Genomic DNA, 21,476 nt, shown 5'->3' on the forward strand with positions numbered 1-21,476 from the left:
GCTCATTGGCCGTGTCGGGTGGTGGAGGGTTACGACACATTTATAAATAACGCGATCTAACCCATACCTCGGTATACGACCGCTTTGAAATACGTCGAATTTGGTATACGTCGTGTTTTAACGAGAAAAAAATGTCTTGGGATACATCTTGCTTGGGATACGTCTTGCTTGGGATACGACACGCTTGCTTGGGATACGACGTCTTGCTTGGGATACGAGGCGCTTGCTAGAACTTGTATGGGTCGGGATGAGTCACCGCGTAGACCACGTTCACCACTCCTCCCCTTCCTCACCACCATCCTCGTAGGCTATCAACTCCTCTCAGCAGGGTAAAGTGACGTTAATTTTTTAAAATAAAATTTTAATTTATTTAAGCATTTATTTTAACTTATGTATGCATTTTAGTAATAAGTAGTCTCAATTATTTATACAACCCCATTAATGTATAATATGCCATATAAAATATCATTTCTTATACTCTGGAACTGATTATTTCCTTTCCCTTTATTTATGGGAAAAATGTTTGGTATACGTCATTTTCGGTATAAGTCCTCCTACCTTCTGGAACGAATTAACGACGTATACCAAGGTACCACTGTATTAGCACGGTTGGCTCCGTACGATACGAGAGAAGTTCACCATACGTAATTTTTGGAACACGTTTCTTTCCTCAACCACAGTGGAGTCGCATTGTTAGTCTTTTATAATGACTATGCTATTGTATTCCCCCCAAGACAGATACATAAATACTTGCACACAGTCATATAAAGTTCACATTGTATTTTTAATGTAAAAAAAAATACCATACAGTGTCAGTCGTGATATTTCAATATACTCGCATAGGTATAAACAGATGGTAAAATTATCAAGTGTCTAGTGCTAATACTAACAATAAGACAGTTTTATACAAATATGTTAAATCCAGAACTACTGGCTGAGAACCTAAAACAAATCTTCAACATAATTTAAAATGTCATCATATGTACACTTGCAAAAGTGCACCTTAGTAACAAACACTGCATTTTATATTACACAAAAACAGCATTCAGTCAAAAAGACCTGGGAACAATTCTACGATTTTAAAGTTAGTAGGCTGAAATGCAATTCATGATTACTGCCCAAATAGCATGCCCATTACAATCCAAGAACAAATACATTTTTTGTATGAGCATGGCAGCACCTACAGTTATCACTGAGGGATATCTTCTGGATAAACCCTAGTTGGCTCGCCTCCCAACCTCCTCCTATGCATGTGAGAGTGGTGGGATTGGCAAGGACAATACATCTTTCTTTGTAGTTGCAAGCGGAGGATCTTTTTTCGGATTGAGAGGCAAAGGAGGTGGCACTCACTGGAGCTGGTTATAGTCGTGCAACCACGTAGTTACGAGTTTAGGAATTGGGTACATGTTTCTCTTCGGATATAATCGAGTGAAGCTGTATCCCAAGTTCGCACGTAAACTACTGTGTATTATGTTTTATTTGTATTATTTTATTATTTCCCTTCTACGTGACTTTACCGAAAAAACCAAGAAGATGAATCCCTGCAGTCACGAAAGCTTTAAATCGAAATTTTACTGTGTATGTATTGCTGTACATGGCTTTGAACGTCAAGGAGTGTATACATCATCGCAGCTTTGCTCTCTTGCTTGGGTCAACTGCTCAACTTAGGCTTAGGCCGCTCGGTTGTTTCCAAGCCTTGGCTCAGGCTCGGATCATAAAAATGCTGAGCATGGCTGTGACAGTGCTCTGAGTTGGCTCAAGTTAAGCATGGCTTTGAGCCAGAGCCGTGACTCAGAACACAGGTACAAGTGAGCATTCTATTTGAGCCCCACCTACACGTTTAGCCATGGGAGAGGAATGGAAGATTGATCAGTTCGCTTCTTAACATATGCTGGGTGACACAGGGACATCCCTATTCGTGATTAGAGTAGGTGATTTCCAAAGCCTACAACAGTTCACTTTTATTTGTATTTATAACGTAATAATAAGTTACGTGCATAACCATCCTAGGTAATTATCGAATGAGTTAACATCCTTCTACCGTGTTATATAAACGTTTAAAAAAAATCTACAATGAACATGTAAAAGATAATAAATTAAAACTACATTTACACACCGTTTACGCGTAAATGTTGGCATGAACAGTGCAACAACAATCAACCGCCATTCGCCACTAAGTGGCGGTGACGTCGCCACGACGCTTGTGCCAGTGCACAAGCGTGAGTCCACACATAATCCTACAGATGAAAGGTAATGAACAGAGTCGGCCACTTTACATGAATGTTATTTAGTATTGCCAGTAATTTTTTAGCTTTGACCCCTGCATAAGTAATGTCTGGGTACATCACAGCATAAAAGGCAATACTTTAATGTAACTGCCTACTGCATCATAATTCACATATATTTACAAAGCAGGACTAGGCAGACAATGTGCAAGTTAGTTAGGGGAAGTGAACAGCCTTATTAAAAACAAAATACACTTGCAGATGAATGTTTTTCAAATAAAAAATGTTTTTCAAATAGGGAATGTTTAGAAGATATGCGAATTAATTATTTCATTGTGGACCTCCTATGATGTGAAACATCGTTCTCATAATGAGGCTGTCAATGTGAGGACTGACGTCGACAGAATTGGTCTTTGTTATTGCGGAATGGTATGAATGGTGTGCATGATGTTATTAGAAGGTAGAGCATACGGTTATAGTCTGACCTTGTGGGGAAGGGTAAGAAAAAGTTTTCCTCTGACAATGATGGAAAGCAAGCGTTGACGGTGACATTCTTGTAAATGTATGGCGTAGTATTTTTTTAAAATATTGACGTGGTAGGTATCAATTCCTAAAAGTTAGTCTCAAGAATTAAAGTTTCAAATCCAGTCCTGGAAGCCTGGTTTTAAATCCAAAAACATGAATTGTATTTCGTTAGCATCAGGAAACTCTCCACACATTATGACAGTGGTTCTTAACTTTGACTGCAGCCTTGCTCCCCTTTAGTTCTCCATCGTAAAAAAATGTTCGTTAATAAATACTTTGGTTTGATGAAACAAAGTAGCTGTACTTACGTGCCCGCGATTAATTTGTTTTTCTATGGTTTACCTTCTTAAAAAATCTAGCCATGTCTCGCATCCCCAGAAAGGGCATCTCGGACCCCCAGGGGGTGCGTGCACCCCAGGTTTAGAAGAACCACTGCATTAGGAGAAATGTGCGACAGTTGCAATACAATGGAACATACTATTTATCAGTGCTAAGTTTATCTGGCACTAGACCATCGATTTAATGGTCAGGGAAAACTATTTAATCCGGCTTCTGGGCAGAAAATACAAACGGATGTTATGACCTGTTGATGAGTAAGTTGAATTGTAGATAAACCTTAAAAACAATAATGCCCAGTGTCAACATGAGCTGATGTAATGGCAAACAAAAGGAGGGGAGATACCCAAGTTTGTTCAAGTATTGTTGGCTTGTCACTTGTTTTGTATCCTGGACATTGTTTGGGGGTTGGGTAATTAAATTCTCAAAATCGTAACACCGGAAGCAACAGGAGACCTTCACCATTCTTGCCCGATAAAGCTGATTGTAATTATCAGCAAAACGTCGTACTCAAATTTTTAAATGCTGTTGATTCTATCTTCAACACACCGGTGGGCTAAAGAAGTGAATTATTTTGTCCTTTGAAAAACGTGACATTTTTTTACTGTTTGGCCGTGTCGGGTGGTGGAGGGTTACGACACATTTATAAATAACGCGATCCAACCCCAAAAACCTTGATTATGACCTGCAGTCCTATGAGGTTGCTCTAGAGCTACCCAGTTTCATCAACGAACTGACCACTTCACAAATATTATTCTGATTGTGACAGTATAGTCAGGGTGGTTTAATAACCAGCAGTGTTTACTAATATTGATATTATGGGGGTACTCTTATGGCAAGACTACCTTGTACAAATTTCATACATTTCAACCACTGTCCTAGTGCCTTTATCTGTGTGCCTGGATCCTTTATAAGATTGTACTCTTACATCAATGTGGTAATCATGATGAAATCATGTATACGTTTATAAATATTCATGTTGTATTCCCAATTTAAACAGCTAGGACTCCCAAGTACCTATACGTGTCACACGTAGCAGGTTGTACTTTGTTCTTCCCACCACTTGAGATTCTGGGCGACACCTATTTTTATTTTTCATCGACGTGACTTTACCGAAAGAACCAAAAATCTAGAACTTCCATTTAAGTTGGCAAATGCAACCGTTCCCACCAGCTACTGAGAATGAACCATTATTTCAGAAGAGGCTGACCACAATCAACATTTTACAGACAAATCGGCACTAAAACGCAAAACATGCACAACGATCGAAGCCGTACATATTCTGCACTGGAATACGACAAAATGAAATCTGCACACATAAATTATATACACATTTCTTTTTATGTACACAAAACATGTCTGTATACTTAACTATACACAACTAGCTTTTTTGCCCGTCCAAGGACGGGTGGATATTGCAGTAAATATTAAATATTCAATAGGAAAATTGTTCAGCTCATAATTATTGAGGGGGGGGGGGGGGTGCCCCATGTGGAGTGACGACACCCATTAATGGTTATTGTGGATGGGGTGCAGTATGTGGAGTGACTTAATTAAGATACACCTTGAAATTCTTGGTCAGGCCCTCAGTCACTGTGTTATAGTGATGCCACTGCAATGATGGTACTGTGTTTTAAAATGAATGCAGTACAGGAAGACCATGACATGGGCACCACTAAGATCCTGTTTTTGAATGAGTTTCAGCTACCCGTGATCTCAACCTGGCATTTACTGTCATGAGCAATGGCGGAGTCAGGATTTTCAGGTCGGGAGGGCAACCCCTCCAGCAATGAAAAATGATAGAGGAGTTGTTAGAAAGTAAGGACTTGTCCCTTGTTTTTTATTCGACGCGTGTGTGGCGATGGCGCAGCCATCGATCGAGGGTCGAATTCGAACCGTGTGTGATCGGCATCGCGCTCGCTGAAGGTGAATGCCTTCAGGGAAGTCGTGTACTGTATACGCAACTGCGCACAATTCTGTGAGTTACTTATAACTGCTTTGCTGTTACTTATTGATAATTACGGACTCAGACTATTGTCCTATCATCTCATAGAGTTCCTGGCACGTAATAATATGCTACACAGTGGCAGTGGGGGTCACAAAATGCCGATTTATTACTAATAAACCCCAATGATCCGATCGAAATTGGGGATTTCGATCGAATCATTGGGGGGGGGGGGCACGTGCCACCCCACCACCCCCCACTGGCTCCGCCAGTGGTCATGAGTTGATGGTCTCAGATGGGTTACCAATGACTGCACAAAAAACATTGTATTACATTGATTGTTCCTTTAATTTTGTTTAATTCAGCTCTTGAGAATTAAACAAAACCGGACTGGCATGTGATGAACACTGTAGTGTATATAAACAGTATCGTGTTAGTGTAGTTACAAAGCAGCCTATTGAAATGCCCATCTCTTGTTAAAGCTGATAGAACAATGATAATTAATTAGTAAATTATAAAACAGCAGAAGCAGTACACGGGGGGGGGGGGACGTAGTGACATCACTCGACGATGCGCTTGATCGCAATATTCAAGTATCAGACACACCGCCTATGTAACTAGGCATGTAAATACTGTACGCACCGAGTAATCGATTTAAACCGATATTTGAAATAAATGTTTTCCATTGTGTTCGCGAGAGTTGGGTTATTTATGGTTCATGAAAATTGCGTGAGATTGGAGGTGACAAAAACTGTACAAATAATGCATCAAAAAATGAGAAAATATAAATAACAGTAAGAATGAAATGCACTGCAACTCCAACTTGTGACAATTCATAAAATAGCCGAGGTGTGGGGTGGGGTTCATTGTTACTTGACGGATCTGTTGTCTTCATTTAAAATGGGTTCACATACCTTCGCTTGAGTTGACATATAAAAAAATATGTACATTACAGACATGCAAACGCACGTACAAATAGAGTCAAAGATCCTGCATTATAGCTTACAGTGAGGGAAAAAAGTATTTTATCCCCTGCTGATTTTGTACATTTGCCCACTGACAAAGAAATGATCAGACTATAATTTTAATGGAAGGTTTATTTGAATACTTATTTCCCTCATTAACATGCAAATCAATTTATAACATTTTTGACATGCGTTTTTCTGGATTTTTTTGTTGTTATTCTCTCTCTCACTGTTCAAATAAACCTACCATTAAAATTATAGACTGATAATTTCTTTGTCAGTGGGCAAACGTACAAAATCAGCAGGGGATCAAATACTTTTTTCCTTCACTGTACTTCTGAGCCAAGTGCTGGTGTGGCCTAACATTCGTGATTTGCTTACCTTTTCTATACTTTTGTATTGTTTATTGTTGTAACATTCTGACCCGCCCCTACTGGACATAAGTAAAACAAAGAGCTTCATAGCTCATCAGATTCCTCCAGTCTAGATATTCTGATTTTGAAAAAAAAAAATCTGATGTTTACAGACCTCAGCAAGTACTCGTTTGACGCTCAGATTGATTAAAGGGTGGCCCAAAACAAGTTTTGATATTGTTTGCTACTGATGTCAGCTGTGGCCGGGAGTCAAAATTGCCTGGTTCATAGCTCAGTGCACTAAACCACTGTAAATACCGCTGCCCCCATATACACTCGTGTACATATGTAGAGGAATAAAATATGGATGTGACGTCAGGTGTGACGTTCAGTGCGATGACGTCACGTCTCCTAGGGTACTTAAGGGATACCCCGTGACGTAAGCGTGGTCACTGTGGGAACGGGTAGAGTAAGCAGGGTGAAGAGGGAACCAGGGGTAGAGAGAGGGATCGAATAGGGAGTCTGGGGAGAAGCCGGTGGTAGCCGTAGAGGTGCTTCTCTCTCCGCTCGGTGGAGTCGGCAGAGTCCACGATCCGACACGAGAGACCGGAGCTAGCCGGCAGGGACCCGGACTCAGAGTAGGACCCCTAGCCCCTGGGAGTTGTGTACCCTGCTGTGTAATATTGATAAGCTTTAATAATCCTGGCGAAAGCCCTTAACTTACCTCCGTCTTCGAGTACGTCTGTCGGAACTTCTCTACACATACACAAAGACACATCCAATTGGTTTTACAGCAACGTATTAGTAAGAAGTCTATGTGGTGTACGTCGAGTCCACAACTCACTCCTATACCATCCCACCGGATGTCGTCGTTGGCGGATCCAGAGTTTGCTGGATGCCAAAAGCAGAATTCGTCCTCGGCCAGCTTGCGAATCTTACTTGTTCGAAATGCAAGACGGCGCAAAGTCCCGTCAGCAAGCGTGTGGCTGCACCGGCGCCGTCTCGGGGTACGGGTTGCCCGGCTCCCGGTCGGGGTGACTTTTGAGCTGGTGGCATCGGAGGTTGTCGCTCTTCTCGAATCGCTTGCCGCAGAGGTCGCACGCGAAGGAGAAACTCAGCTCGATGTTGTGTTTGCGCATGTGCCAGTTGAGCGACGCCTTCTGCCGGCAGCGGTACCCGCACAGCTCGCACCTTTGAAAACGCGCGCGTATTTGGGAAGGCAAAAAATATGTAAAAATGTATTCACGCTGTCCAATGCCCATAGCCAAGATGAACGCAGAACGTCTCGCAACGTATGAAACGTAAGGGGATGGTGGTGTTGGCAGTTCACGGATGCACAAGAATGGCCTGAAAAGAAATACTCACAACTCATGAGGCTTCAAACTGATATTAACACTTGGCTAACATTTTGATGAAATTTTCATTCACAGCAGAAAAGTTTACTTAATGTATATTTTTCTATTGATCGTGGAAAGGTATTATCAGTCTATCCATAATGTCGAACAGTCTTTGTCATGCCGTTTGAATGTCACAATACAATGCTTAGTTTTGGAAGTTCATGTCAATTGAACACATACTGCAGTCACTTCTCTATCAGCACATCTAAATTTATGCATATATAAATGTTAATCTGTTCACCACTAGGATATTGGACAAAAGTGTAAACTTGCATAAAATATTTAATTTGACACAATTCTAATTACGAGAATATTATGTAAAATATTCATCATTGAGCCGTACAACTTCAGATTAATACGATACCTTTGTAAAATGTGTTTTTCGAAAATACAAAACTAAACACAACAAATGCTTTTAATAAAACTAAATTAAAGTGTACTGATTAATAAATAAAAATGAGATTAATATAAACAATTGCATTTCTTAAACTGTTTTGTATTAAAACAAAGCATCTCAGAATAACCGTTCCAATCCACCGGCATCTCTAATGATCCTGAAATATAATAAACCACATGGCACCTGCACACACGATAATAAATATGATCTCAAAGGAACATCTGTGATGAAGTACTCACTGCAGGGGCTTTTCTCCCGTGTGGATCCTCAGATGGATGAGTAGATTCTTCTTGGATTTAAATGAAGCTCCGCACGTCTCACAGACAAAATTCCTCTCGTCTGTAAACAATCGCAGTACAAGGAAACAATTTTAATTTACAAAGAATCTAAATGGACATGCGTCTCAAGACACTGATTGCAAAGAAACACGTTGTAGAATAGAATAAATGTTGCTGCACCACCCTCTGCTGTTCACTATGCAGTGCTTGTACAAGTGTTCATCGAACCTGATCATTTGAACTCTGCACCCTACTCTTAACCCCAGCCCTGACCAGTAGCTTGTACATATGGCCAAAACTTATGGGACTTTTCACAAGCACTTTATGACAACGGAAACAACTCAAAAGGCATGACGCATTTCCAATTGCAACAAACTCAACTATTTTGTTTACAAGGTAAAGCCTATTGAGCTATTATCCCTTTCACAGAGGAGACCTGGCCTCACATGATAGCGTATCGAAGTGGCTTATCATACGTGGGAATATATAGTCGCGGCCAAATAATCTAAACACACGTTTCTAATGTGGAGGGCCAAACCAGAGGAACCCGGAGGAAAATCCACACGACCCACGGGGGAAAAACATACAACCTCCAAATATACAAGCATCGTCGTCAGGGCTGGGATCAAACCCACAACCTCGTGCATACCAGGCGAGGGGGGGGGGTTAACATCTCCTCGCCACAACGGTGCTCACAAGAGACGAGAGAGAAGCGTGACACGTTCTGTGTCGCTCACCCGAGTGGAGAAGCTGGTGCTTCTTGAGGTGGCGAGGCAGAACAAAGCGCTTGCCGCAGCCCTGCATGCCGCACACCAGCTTGCGGTCGCCGTGCACAGCCTTCACGTGGTTCTGCGCAAGTGACATGGACAAGGCCGAGTAAATGTTACGCGACATCCGAAGCGGCCGCGGTAAAAAAAAGGTCGGTACTTCGAAAAACACAAGCACGTTACGTACTTTTATTTTTGTACATATTTAAATCAAAAGCAAATTTTTATTTTTTTGACTGGGTAAGGATCACTCGAGCAATGTAGCTCTTTTTCAGAAGCGACTTGGCCACAAATAATATCTCAATTAAGTGGCTCATCATGTGCAAATTTATAGCAGCCAAATACTCGAAACGCACGTTTCTAAATGTGGAGGGACAAACCGGAGGACACGGAGAAAAATCCACACGACCACGGGGAAAACACGCAAACTCCAAATATACAGCAGGCGTCAGGGTCGCGATTGAACCCACAACCTCCTGTATACCAGGCGAGGTAGTTAACATCTCGCCACCATGGCACCGCCAAGGGGTGATTTGTCGTTATCCTATCCCCCATATGCAAAGTAACACCAAAGCCTTTTGCCAATCCACTGCTGGACGCGGCGTGGCGGTTGTGGGGATTATTTGACCAGTCTTCACCACGCTGATCAGTATGGGTTGTAAGCGGGGAGCTTAGATGTAGCAGGAAACTACAGTTCAAAGGATTTTGCTTCAATGCCCACTGCTGCCCGCACCACCATAGCCCCGCAAAGCAAAGTACAGCACGTACTGTCAGGTACTCCTTGACACGGTAGACTTTCTCGCAGCCAAGCTGCGTGCAGTGGTAGAGGACAGGTAGCCCATCAGCGTCCATCTGCTTGGTTTTCCTCCTGTGCATGGGACACGTGTTGCTCCAGTAAGGCTCGACGCACCTCCGATTAGCACGGTTGAATACGTACGGTGGCTACGTACATCAACACCACTCGCAGTCCCAATGGCCACAGCTGACTCCGTTGGGACACTGCACATATTGCATTACTCAGCATCAGTCTAAGCTGCTATTTCTTCACTCTGAACAAGGGCCAGCATCAGAAATATTTGTCACATGAATGAACCAGTATAGTATTCAATCAGTTTAGCAGTTCATTTGTGAGTGTGGTGTTCAATTATACTTTGGCATTTCTGATGTTGCAATCAGATTTCACAATCTCATTATGCAATCGGACGCTTTAATGGATTCAAATTGTATCGTATTTCCATAACGTCAACATTTTTTTTAACAGATTGTAAATACTGCAAATTAAATCAATCTAGTGCTTTATGTTTTTACGTTTTTTAATTACGTCTTGCACATTCATTTTGTTCATTACATTGCGTGATACATAACGTCCAAAAATGACACTTGCTAAAATGGTCTCAATACCAATCAGGCATGTTGGTCTATTCTGCAGAATGACATAGTTGAACTCTGATGTCTATTCTACAGCTGACAGTGTCCTTCATAAAGCTATTGAGTGTGAATACCACAAGGTTGGACTTAAACCGAATGAACGCTTGCCATTTGTTGATTTAATGGCAAGTAAATTCAACAAGAGGCTATCCAGTGGTGTAATTCACTATTTGGGGAAAATGTGGTACGATGCTCTGAATGGTTAACTTTTTAAATTTGAAAGCTATGGGATCATATTAATTATTACTCCTATCATATACTGGTGACATATTTTGTGATAATATAAAATATGTCACTATGTCTTCGAGTGTAAATACCACCGTGAATTCATGGATTTGATTGGCCTGCCACCTAGAGGATGATGAGAATTAAGTAATATCCAGCCCAAAAGACTGCAAATCCAGAAAGGCTCCATAAAAACAAACTCCCAACACACCTTACTTTACGGGTCGTAGGCTCCATTGGGTCTTTCTTCTGATACTTCCTGTTGAGAAGAAACAGGAAAACAATAATATAAGAAAAGGGTTTTTCACTTTTTTCTGGCAACAAAACTGAAACCTTTTGACGAGGAATCATGTCTGCATTAACCACAATACTTTTGGTAAAAATGCAAACAAAATACACACTGATAATATATTGCCATTGTCCTTGAAACTGATCGGCTTTCTTTTGAGCCTCGCCTCAACTGGTGCTAGACCAGAGGACGCCAAAAGGCGTATAGCTCATAGACAATGCACTATCAAAGTAATGAGGGCTCTGGGTAAGCATCTACATCATTACTGGCAAAGGAGGTCTAATGATGTAGATTCTTACCCCGAGCCCTCAATACGATGGAGGTTGAACTTCTTTGGTACCGTACAAAGCCAGGTGTGCGGTGGAAGGACAACAAACTAAATACAAAAAGCAGTTCTGATACACGATAACTCTATTTGTATTTTTGACCCATCCTGTGTTTATATTTTTTTGTATAATAATGAAAACGGCCTCTTCACGACATGCCAGTAGTGGTAGTTATTCGAGCACATTTTGGCACGCTGGAGTGTGGGAGCAGAGAAACAGCCAAACATTGGATTTTACTGCACTGCTCCTCTCTCCCGCCGACAACATAGCTCTGCAGCCTATAGCAACCTGTTATTGATTTCGGTTGTCCATCCTACCACGATCTAGGCTCAACCCTGCTTGGCTTCTGAGATTTGACGCAATAGGGTGGATCCTAGATTACTTGGTCACAGGACATGATTTGTAGGAGAGGATTTACCTTTTCTTTGGTTTGTCATCATCTCCAATGTCCTTGGCACCTTTCCTGAAAAAAAGCGCACGTTTTTCTTCGACGAGCTTAACATTCCACTTATATTGGGTTAAATCTTGACTTAAAGCTTTCGTGACTGCAGGAATTCATATTCTTCGGGTCTTTCGGTAAAGCCACGTAGATAGAAAATAATAATAAAAATATCACGACGTTTCGATCACAACACAAGCAATCGTCATCTTGTGTTGCGATCGAAACGTCGTGATGTTTTTATTATTTTTTCTATCTACGTGGCTTTACCGAAAGACCCAAATAATATTATATTGGGTTGTTCAGTCATTAACGTTGTGGATCGATGACGAATTTCCTGCTTACCCACCGAGCGCCTCCATCCATGGCGCATTCACAAATATCAGGGATCTGCCACTTGTGCTTCAAATCTTAGTTCGTGTGAACGAAAAATTACCAGCTGGTGCCATGCGTTGTGCAGGTGCAAGCATTGACACTTCACACAACACACCGTGTTTTTGCAGGGGTGTTCTGCCCCGGCTTCTTGCCTTCCTTGTCACTGCAGGCGCATGCACAAAGGTGTACAAAAGCACATAATGTGGACTGGCATCAGGGATTGACTCCTTGAATCATAGGTTCTAACCGTTAAACAAAGGACGGTTACTGCATCGCGCGCTTTCAGATGCGCTTCTGCAGCCGTCTGGAATGCTGTTACTTCCGCATATTAGGAAGCCACTGGAGATATGCACTTTTAAATCTAGATTGAAAACTAATTAGATTGTTGTCCTTCCCCCACACCTCTGATTAGCACAGTTGGCTACGTACCATGCAGATTGTGAGGATTGTTTCAACCGAACCTCACCACACTGGTCAGCGCAGGCATATGAGGAGCGGTCAGTGTGGGTGTATGACGAGCGTTCACCGAGTGTAAGCGACTCACTAATCGGAATCCGATTCAACGGAACTGCCGCTCCCACACTCGCCACACGCTCCGACTTCCTCCTCGGCGTTGTCGTCGCTGCCGCCAAAGTCGTACGCGTCCCGCGGCGTGTCCTTCACGACGGCGGCCGCATTGGCCGTCCCATCCGCCTCCCTGCCATCGTCGTCTTCTACGTCATTATCCTCTGCCTCGTCATCGTCTCGGTTGCTGCTGCTGCTGCTGCTGTTGCTGCTGCCACTACCGCTGCTCTTGCCTTCATCTGCCGCCACGTCTTCCTCCGCCGAATGCTTCGATTGGTTCTCTTTTTCCGCTGCTGCTGCTGCTGCTACTGCCTCGTTTTCATCCTCGTGTTCTTCGGCGACTTCGTCACCTTCTGCTTCTTCGCTCTCATCACCGCTGCAGGCGCGCACACAGAGGGGAGTCGCGTGTCACCGGGCACAGATGTTACATCATTACCAACAGGAGGCGTTTTGTGTTTAAATACGTAAAACAATACACTGTTGCTTTTACACTACGAGACCTCCTTTACCAGTGGCAAAATATAGTGATAGGTTTTAACCCTTTCAACTGGTACAAAAACTGACACCTTTAAACAAGGCATCATGTTTGCAATAACCACAACACAAGCAGTCAAAATGCAAACAAAAAGAAACAACTCTGATAATGATATGCACTGTCCTTGAAGTTGATCATTATCAGAGTTGTTTCTTTTTCGATTTAAAGCTTTCGTGACTGCAGGGATTCATCTTCTTGGTTCTTTCGGTAAAGTCACGTAGAAGGGAAGTAATACAATAATAAAAACAAAACATAATAAAATAATTCTCACAATGATGAGCGGTCACCGAGTGTGAGAATTATTTTATTATGTTTTGTTTTTATTATTTTATTACTTCCCTTCTACGTGACTTTACTGAAAGAACCAAGAAGTTGTTTCTTTTTGTTTGCATTTTGACTGCTTGCGTTGTGGTTATTGCAAACATGATGCCTTGTATAAAGGTGTCAGTTTTTGTACCAGTTGAAAGGGTAAAAATGTATCACTCACAATACACTGTTGGTTAGCTCAAGTGTTGGTTTCAAAGTGTTGCCAAAGTTATACGAATGATGTAATTCCCCCGAGGGTTGTAACAATTTATCCCCTCTGTGTTTGAATGAAGAATCACTATTCGGGATCACAATCTGATTCACTACTTGATTTGCTTTGTGCCCCCGTGGTGTGCACACAATTGATTGATATGATAACACAGTCGCAAAAGTTTCCTTGAATATATATTGCAGTGTACACACCTGTCGTCATCATCTTCCTTGTAATTTTTACTTGTGGCGCACTCTGCGGAGATGAACAGCAAAGCGTGATCAATCGCAACACTCAAACAATCGGACACACAACACTGGTCAACACACTTTTTCTGGCATAAGGTATGCCAACGGGTTTAAGGTAATTTTGGGGTGCTGATTCCAAATCTGGCATCAGTTTTTGTCTATCACATCAGGTTTTTGAGATATGAAATATTGCATTTTCAATAAAAACTGCAGAAGAAAATTATGAAATAAATGTGGATATCTACATAAAATGTTATTATAAACACACTATCCTAAAAATACAGCACCATATTTTAACACTAAAGCAGTCACTGACTCGCAACAACTTGCAATCATAAGTGACAGAGTTAATTTCGGGTAAAATCAATGAAAATGGGGTATGCCGATAGCATAAAAATGAGATGTGATAGAGCAAATCTGAGATCAGATTTGGAATCAGCACCCTGAAATTAGTCTAAAACAGCTGCAAAAGTCCAGGCCAGAAAAAAAAAATTTTTGTTGTTGACCAGTGCAATATTCTTCACCAAGCTGACCTGGACCCAGTGTATTCATGTCACTCACCCCTTCTAGTGGAGCGAGATGAGCCTGGCTTCCCCCCCACAACTTTCTGCCAATCATGTTCTTCTGATGCACAATGCACCCAGTGGACCCCGCATGTAGCAAGGTGAAGAGAATAAAAGAGATTACGATAAAACTTTATGGTACGACAACGCAAAACACAAACTGCTCTCATTTTGCAGATTGTGTGTGGTGGGCCGTCCAAACACGAGTTTGAAGCTTCGTTAATGAGTAACTATATTTTAGATTTGAAGCTTTCGTGACTGCATGGATTCATATTCTTAGGTTTTTTCGGTAAAGTCACGTAGGAGACTTGTGTTGCCTCCGAAACGTCGTGATCTTTATTTTATTTTTATTAATTTTGATGTTTTACCTACGTGACTTTACCGAAAAAACCTAAGAATATAACTATATTTTATCATGACCATTTGCATATTTTTTTTTATTAAAACGGGTTTTAGCCTTTTGTCTCCAATTCATGCCAACCGTTGTACCAGTGTCATGTCACGAGCCAAAGAATCCCTTCGGAAATGTCAGAAACGTGCCCTGTATCGAGGACGGGCTGGCGGAGAATTTTACAGGACTACCCGCAGAATCTTCCAACTCGCTGCACTTGTAAATCAGTTTAATCAATGGGCAGCTGCCTGGGTTGGAACTCAGGTTCACGGTAGTGTCGGCTCTGAGCTTGCCAACCTTTGATCCACCGACCTCTGAACAGCTTACGTTTAAATGTGCCGTCAACCACACAAGCTGAGCCTTAGCTTTCATATTCCAATAGCAAAGTCAACAAAAAATATTGACACTGTGAAGCATTTGGATCAGGAATCACTAAGATTAAGAATTTTCATTTTTAGCACCTGTTACCCAAGGGCTCCCTCACAAAAAGACAGCGATTCTAACTTAGAACATGATTATAACTTAACAAGATAATCATTCACAATGAACATGTGGATGATGCGTCAGTTCAATGTTTTACGTGTTGAATGTGATGGATTCCACATTATCTCTGTGGCCGCTAGAGGTTGCTACATTCACCACAAGTGGAAAAAAGTAACGGATTCTGGATTAAAATCTCAACGCTGATTCATCAAATCACCAGGGGGTGGTCAGGTGACACGGCCCTACTTCACAACTATTAATGGTTCTTCGTGGCGCTTAGTTATGGGCCAACCTTTGCACGTGGGGATATTTTATCGCTGGCTGATGCTTCAATTAAATTTTCTTTCTAAAAAAAGATTAAATCTACACACGTTAAACGGACCACTGGAGAGTGTTGCATGTACACATTTACCTTTAAACACTGGCCTGATGTCCGATCCGTTCTGCTTTCTGGTCCTGCTGGGCAGTGGCAGACGGGTAATAATTAGTGCGAGTATTTAGGCCTGGTGTTGGTACACCATGATGATATAGCTAACATTAATACCGTAGGGGCAACGGGTACAACCATTATATAAACGGAGTGGTAGCTCCTGCAATCTCTCATTTACTTGATACAGCTGTCGTGGCTGTGACGGTTCCACCTGAAGACGGAAGCTTGTGTTGCCTCCGAAACGTTATTTAACTTTTATTAATTTTAATGTTTTACCTACGTGACTTTACCGAAAAACCTAAGAATATGAATCCTTGCAGTCACGAAAGCTTCAAATCTAGAATTAAGAGCTGCATTTTTGTTGGAATATCACTGTTATCTTCTTGGTTCTTTCGGTAAAGTCATGTAGAATAGAACTTCACGTAGAATGGACTTTACCGAAAGAACCAAGAAGATGAATCCCTGCAGTCACGAAAGCTTTAAATCGAAATATCACTGTTATGTTGACGCACAACGTATGTTCTATACCCGGAAAGATGGAATTTGTTTAAACTATTTATAATACATGAATGTACCAAATGTTATGGTCAGGAGGTGAGGCTGCAACACTTACCCACTTTCACGCAGTTTTTCAGCAGAAGATTCACTCTTAATGCGAGTTTGACTTGCTTTGTTCTACAACATAAATAATATACATTTATTTTGACGTGATACAATTAACTTGAATGTTGCATTCAACAACATACATTGTACAATTAACACTTCGACAGTCTCTATCAAGCACATTTTGCCTGTCGTTTATATCAATATAATTTGTCCACAATGACCAGTCACTGAATAATCCACGCAGGCTATTAAACTCTTCGCTATAGCATGTTATCGTTTGTGATAAGCCATGACCATAATCAAATTATAAGATTGGCTGGGAGGTCTTATGTGCCTATTTAAAAAGGGAAAGCCGATGCTCCCGTATTCTCAAGGTGGCATTGCCGAACTACAGAAGGATCGCTTACAGGGCTGGCATGCCACTGCTTGTTGCATTGGGAAATACATTCCTGCGGAGGGAGCTGGTAGGAACGTTGGGCTGCTCGGTCAATGGCCAGGGTCAACGGCGGCGTGGTGTATTCCACAAATATGTCCGACTGTGAGGGCAGGCACAAGCCGGCATGAGTAGGTTAAATGTTGAGTTTTATAAGGGCACCACGGGGTGACCAGCCCCTCCCCTCCCCACCCACCCAGCCCCACCCAGCCCCACCCCACCCAGCCCCTCCCCACCCAGCCCCACCCTCCCCACCCAGCCCCTCCCTCCCCACCCAGCCCCTCCCTCCCCACCCAGCCCCTCCCTGCACGACGGACACAATGATCTCCTGTGGGCTGGTGTAACCAGGAGGTTCCTACCAGCATAAAGTTAACTCTTAAACATTAACCATGGCGAAACATTTTCACGACAGGTAAGGTAAACACAGGATCCAGTTATTACCATGAAGTGCCTACTAAGGAAGAGGAGTATGAAGAGGTGGATGCTTGTAATTACACCGACGGAAAGAGCATAATACAGTAAAACCTTGGATTGCGAGTAACTTGGTCTGCGAGTGTTTTGCAAGACGAGCAAAAATTGTAAATACATTTTAACTTGATAAACGAGCGAGGTCTTGCAATGAGTATTGTAGTACGTACAGTATACGCTTTGTCTGCCGAGCGTCACGTGATCACAACTGAGCCGATGGTTCTTATCTCTCTCTCGCTGCGGGATTGTGGGTAATCATCTCCCATGCTCGGACCTCGGTCGGCGTGCCTCACTCGTATAGTCAACATCCGTGCGAGCGTATACTGTTTACTACAGTGTTGTGACCACGTGTGTGTGAAGCGTAAAGCATTTTTTTTATTTAAAGGATTGGAAGGAAAACTCCTCAAGAAGGGAACATGCCCTGGAGAACATCCACCTTGGAGATGGAGCAATGAAATTAGGTCGAGCAGGTGCAGGATAGCTTGTATAATCACGGGACCGTGAGTGATAGCAACCGCTTGGGGGAGGCCGTCAATCAGCAGTGTGGACTGATCACGGCCGATGTTGAAGGTATTTCAAACAGCCGTGTCACAAGTGCAACGTGAACTTTAAGCAGGCCCGACTCACCTTCGATAATCTGTCTGGCTTCACGCTCAAGGTATTCGCAACAGACGCAGCAGCCGCAGTTATGCTGCAAGAAAATGTAGATCACAAGTTAGAATGCATGCATTTCACTATACCCAGACACTTGCTTAGTAATAAATGTGTACCAATGCACAGAATTGAAATACATTAAGCTAAACGTTACATGCGTTGAATCACACGTTTTCCCCACATATTGACTTCAAGATGCACACATTGACTTCAAACTGAATTACAAAGTACAGGACCATACGGATACTTTCAATGAATTCCCCCATCTCATGGGCACCTAAAATTTTACATCCCCACAGCCACTCGACCATTTATGTAGGAAATGACTGTCGTCCAAAGCGTGTCACATTAACCAGCCCGCACCGAATACAACCTAAAGTCCTCTGTCAATCCACTGCTTGATGAAGGCTTCCCTGCACTGTCGGTCATTGCGAGGTTGTTTGATCGCATATCACCACGCTGGTCAGTGCAAGGATGACGAAAGGTGGGGTGGGGGAAGCCCATCCGTGGTAGCATGATACAACAATCGATGGATTTTTCTTCAGTTCTTTGTCGCTCACAATGTAACCGATCACTATGCGCAACCACCGGTCAGGCATGATGGGTTACCCATCAAAGCATTATCTACACTCAAACCCGCAGAGCTTCGGACATGTGAAAAGATCGGGCACATTGTTGGCGATTTGGCCACCGGCTCCGATACTCGGATCCATATCCGTTGTCTCTCTGCGGTCTCCAACAACAACCGCCGTTCACCACCAAGTGGCGGTGACGTCTCCACGGCGCTTGTGCCAGGCTTGGGTGCACTTTGAGGCCACGCTGAGTGTCGAAGGCTCGCTGGCAGGAGGTCAGACTCAGGAGCCATGGGTTGACTGAATAAGATGACTCACAGGATCTGTCACCTGTGCTCCCCACTCTGCCGACCTCGCTAAGTTTTAGCTGCCCGGCGCTCGGCTCGTTGTTGTGAGCGTCGCTCCTCTGCCCTCCGTTGTTGCCGGAGGGCGACTGCCTCCCACTCGAAGACTTTGCTGTTTTTTCCAGGATTTTTCTGTTGCGTGTAGTCACTTTAAGATGTTTCTTGTTCATGTTTTTGTTTTGTTGCGGTTGCACCCGAGTCAAGAGCCGCATGGCTCACAGGGTTATATACCTAATACATGAAATAAATGAAACTGAAAACTGCCCAGCAGCAGCAACAGCGTCCTTCACGAGCTTCCTCCACAGGGGCCGATCTTGACACCGCTGGTACCGGTCTTCGGCAAATGTCCACTCAGCTCCATATCATCCTGTAGCGAATCTGCCCATCTCTTCTCGAGCCCATGCCACCCCCAAGGAATAGAAGTCATGGGAGTCGTAAGGCAAACTTGACGACCAGCGAGGAAAACAATTGGCAGTCAAGCAGTGCGTGAAGCTCAGAGGTTCAGTAACCATGGTAGCAGCGATAAGGAGCTGACCACCTGGTAAGAGGCCGCCCATAAATGACGTCACGCGATTTTGGACGATTTTTGACCCCCCCCCCCATCGTCACACGGCGTCACAAAAAGTCAGACCCCCCTCAAATATGACGTCACAAAGCTCTGCCCCCCCCCAAAAATAAAACATGCTTCAAATCGCTTTAAACTATTGTCATTGTAGTGCGCATTTAATGTGGCGCTGCACTCTGATGTTGTAGGAGAAAACATTTATCAAAAAGTATATTTAATTAAGTAGAACGTGTTGTCTATATTTATTTAAAGTTGCGCATTTTGATGTGACGTCACAATTCTCAAACCCACCTCCCCTCGTCACATTGTCACAAACGTCTGTCCCCTTCCCCCCCCCCGAGGTGCGTGACGTCATTTATGGACGGCCCCTAACGCGTGATTGGAGTGATTCAGTGATTAACCGACACGGTATTAACCGGGAAGTGACTTTATACAAATTAATATTATACAAATTATACAAATTAACTCCTGGGACCTCGGATTGTGATCAGCCCCTCCAACCACACTATGAGACCTCCTTTACCAGAGGCAAAATATAGTAATAGGTTTGTAGCAGCTGAAAGGGTAAAAACCTATTACTATATTTTGCCACTGGTAAAGGAGGTCTCATAGTGTAAATGCTTAACCCCGAGCTCTCAATACTCTGATAGTGCGCTGTCTTTGAGTCGTACGCTTTTTGGCGTCATCTGGTCCAACACCAATGGAGACTAGGCTCTAAGAAAAGCTGTCTCGGGTGTGGACTAATCAACTTCAAGGACAGTGCACACACATTATCATCATCAGAGTTGTTTCTTTTTTCTTCTTGGTTCTTTCGGTAAAGTCATAATAAAATAATACAATTTTATTACGTTTTATTTTTATTATTTTATTATCTCCCTTTTATGTTATATATATAACATAATACAATTTTATTATTTTTATTATTTTATCTCCCTTCTACGTGACTTTACCGAAAGAGCCAAGAATATGAATCCCTGCAGTCACGACAGCTTTAAATCGAACAATTTTCTTTTTTATTTGCATTTTGACTGCTTGTGTTGTGGTTATTGCAAACATGATGCCTTGTATAAAGGTGTCAGTTTCTGTACCCTCCCACCACCCCAACTCACGCATCTCCATCATCTCCACCACCATCACCACCTCCTTCGACTACTGCTTCGTCATCTCCCACCGCAGTCACCGCTGTTGCTGCACCATCACCACCACCACCAGCACCACCACCACCATCATCACCGCCCACAGCTGCCCGGTCGAGCAGAGCCAGCAGCTGCCCGGCGAAGTCCTCGTCCCGAGCGGTGCCGGCGCGCCGCTTGGCCGCGTCCCACCGCTCCTTGTGGCGCCCCACGTGGACGCTGCGTCTCTTGCGCTCCGCGTCGCGCCGCGTCCGCGCAGCGCGCCGCTCCGCCTCGCTCGCGTACACGGGCGTGCGGCCCGGGGGCCGGCCCGTGCGTCGGCCCATTGCAACAGCAACGACTCGCCACGAACTCACCAGCACCACCACCTACCACCTCACCACTACCCCAACCACCACCTCCCCACTACTACCACCTCACGACCACCACCATCTCACCACCACCACAACTCTCCACTACCACCACCCCACCCCTACCCCAACCACCTCCCCACTAGCACCACCACTTCCACCACCTCCCAACCACCACCACCTTACCCACCACCACCGCACAACCTCCCCACTACCACCACCACTTCCACCACTAGCACCACCACCTCCCCACCTCTGCACTAGCACCACCACCACACTACCACCACCACACCATCAACACCTCCCCACTAGCACCACCACCTCCCCACCACCACCACGTCCCCACCACC

General features: G+C 43.5%; 1 protein-coding gene across 5 annotated transcripts; it reads right to left on the reverse strand.

Moving 5' to 3' along the window:
* Positions 1 to 822: 822 nt before the first annotated feature.
* LOC144942733 (uncharacterized) lies at positions 823 to 21,210 on the reverse strand. Of its 5 annotated transcripts, none has more exons than XM_078869602.1 (14): positions 20,753 to 21,210; positions 18,136 to 18,199; positions 16,615 to 16,676; positions 15,984 to 16,027; positions 14,696 to 14,758; positions 14,099 to 14,141; positions 12,815 to 13,210; positions 12,386 to 12,433; positions 11,875 to 11,919; positions 11,053 to 11,100; positions 9,957 to 10,056; positions 9,159 to 9,270; positions 8,383 to 8,482; positions 823 to 7,540 (listed from the first exon to the last, which is right to left on the reverse strand). In XM_078869602.1, exons 1-14 carry the CDS (start codon positions 21,100 to 21,102, stop codon positions 7,321 to 7,323), a joined length of 1,695 nt encoding a protein of 564 aa, XP_078725728.1. In that variant the 5' UTR covers positions 21,103 to 21,210; the 3' UTR covers positions 823 to 7,320. The 5 variants fall into 5 exon arrangements, with proteins under 5 accessions (XP_078725728.1, XP_078725729.1, XP_078725727.1 ...); XM_078869603.1 differs by having other exon boundaries at positions 14,696 to 14,755; positions 15,984 to 16,030; XM_078869601.1 differs by having other exon boundaries at positions 15,984 to 16,030.
* Between the last annotated feature and the right edge of the window lie 266 nt (positions 21,211 to 21,476).

The sequence above is a fragment of the Lampetra fluviatilis genome, chromosome 28 (assembly GCF_964198595.1).
Source record: "Lampetra fluviatilis chromosome 28, kcLamFluv1.1, whole genome shotgun sequence".
NCBI lineage: Eukaryota > Metazoa > Chordata > Hyperoartia > Petromyzontiformes > Petromyzontidae > Lampetra > Lampetra fluviatilis.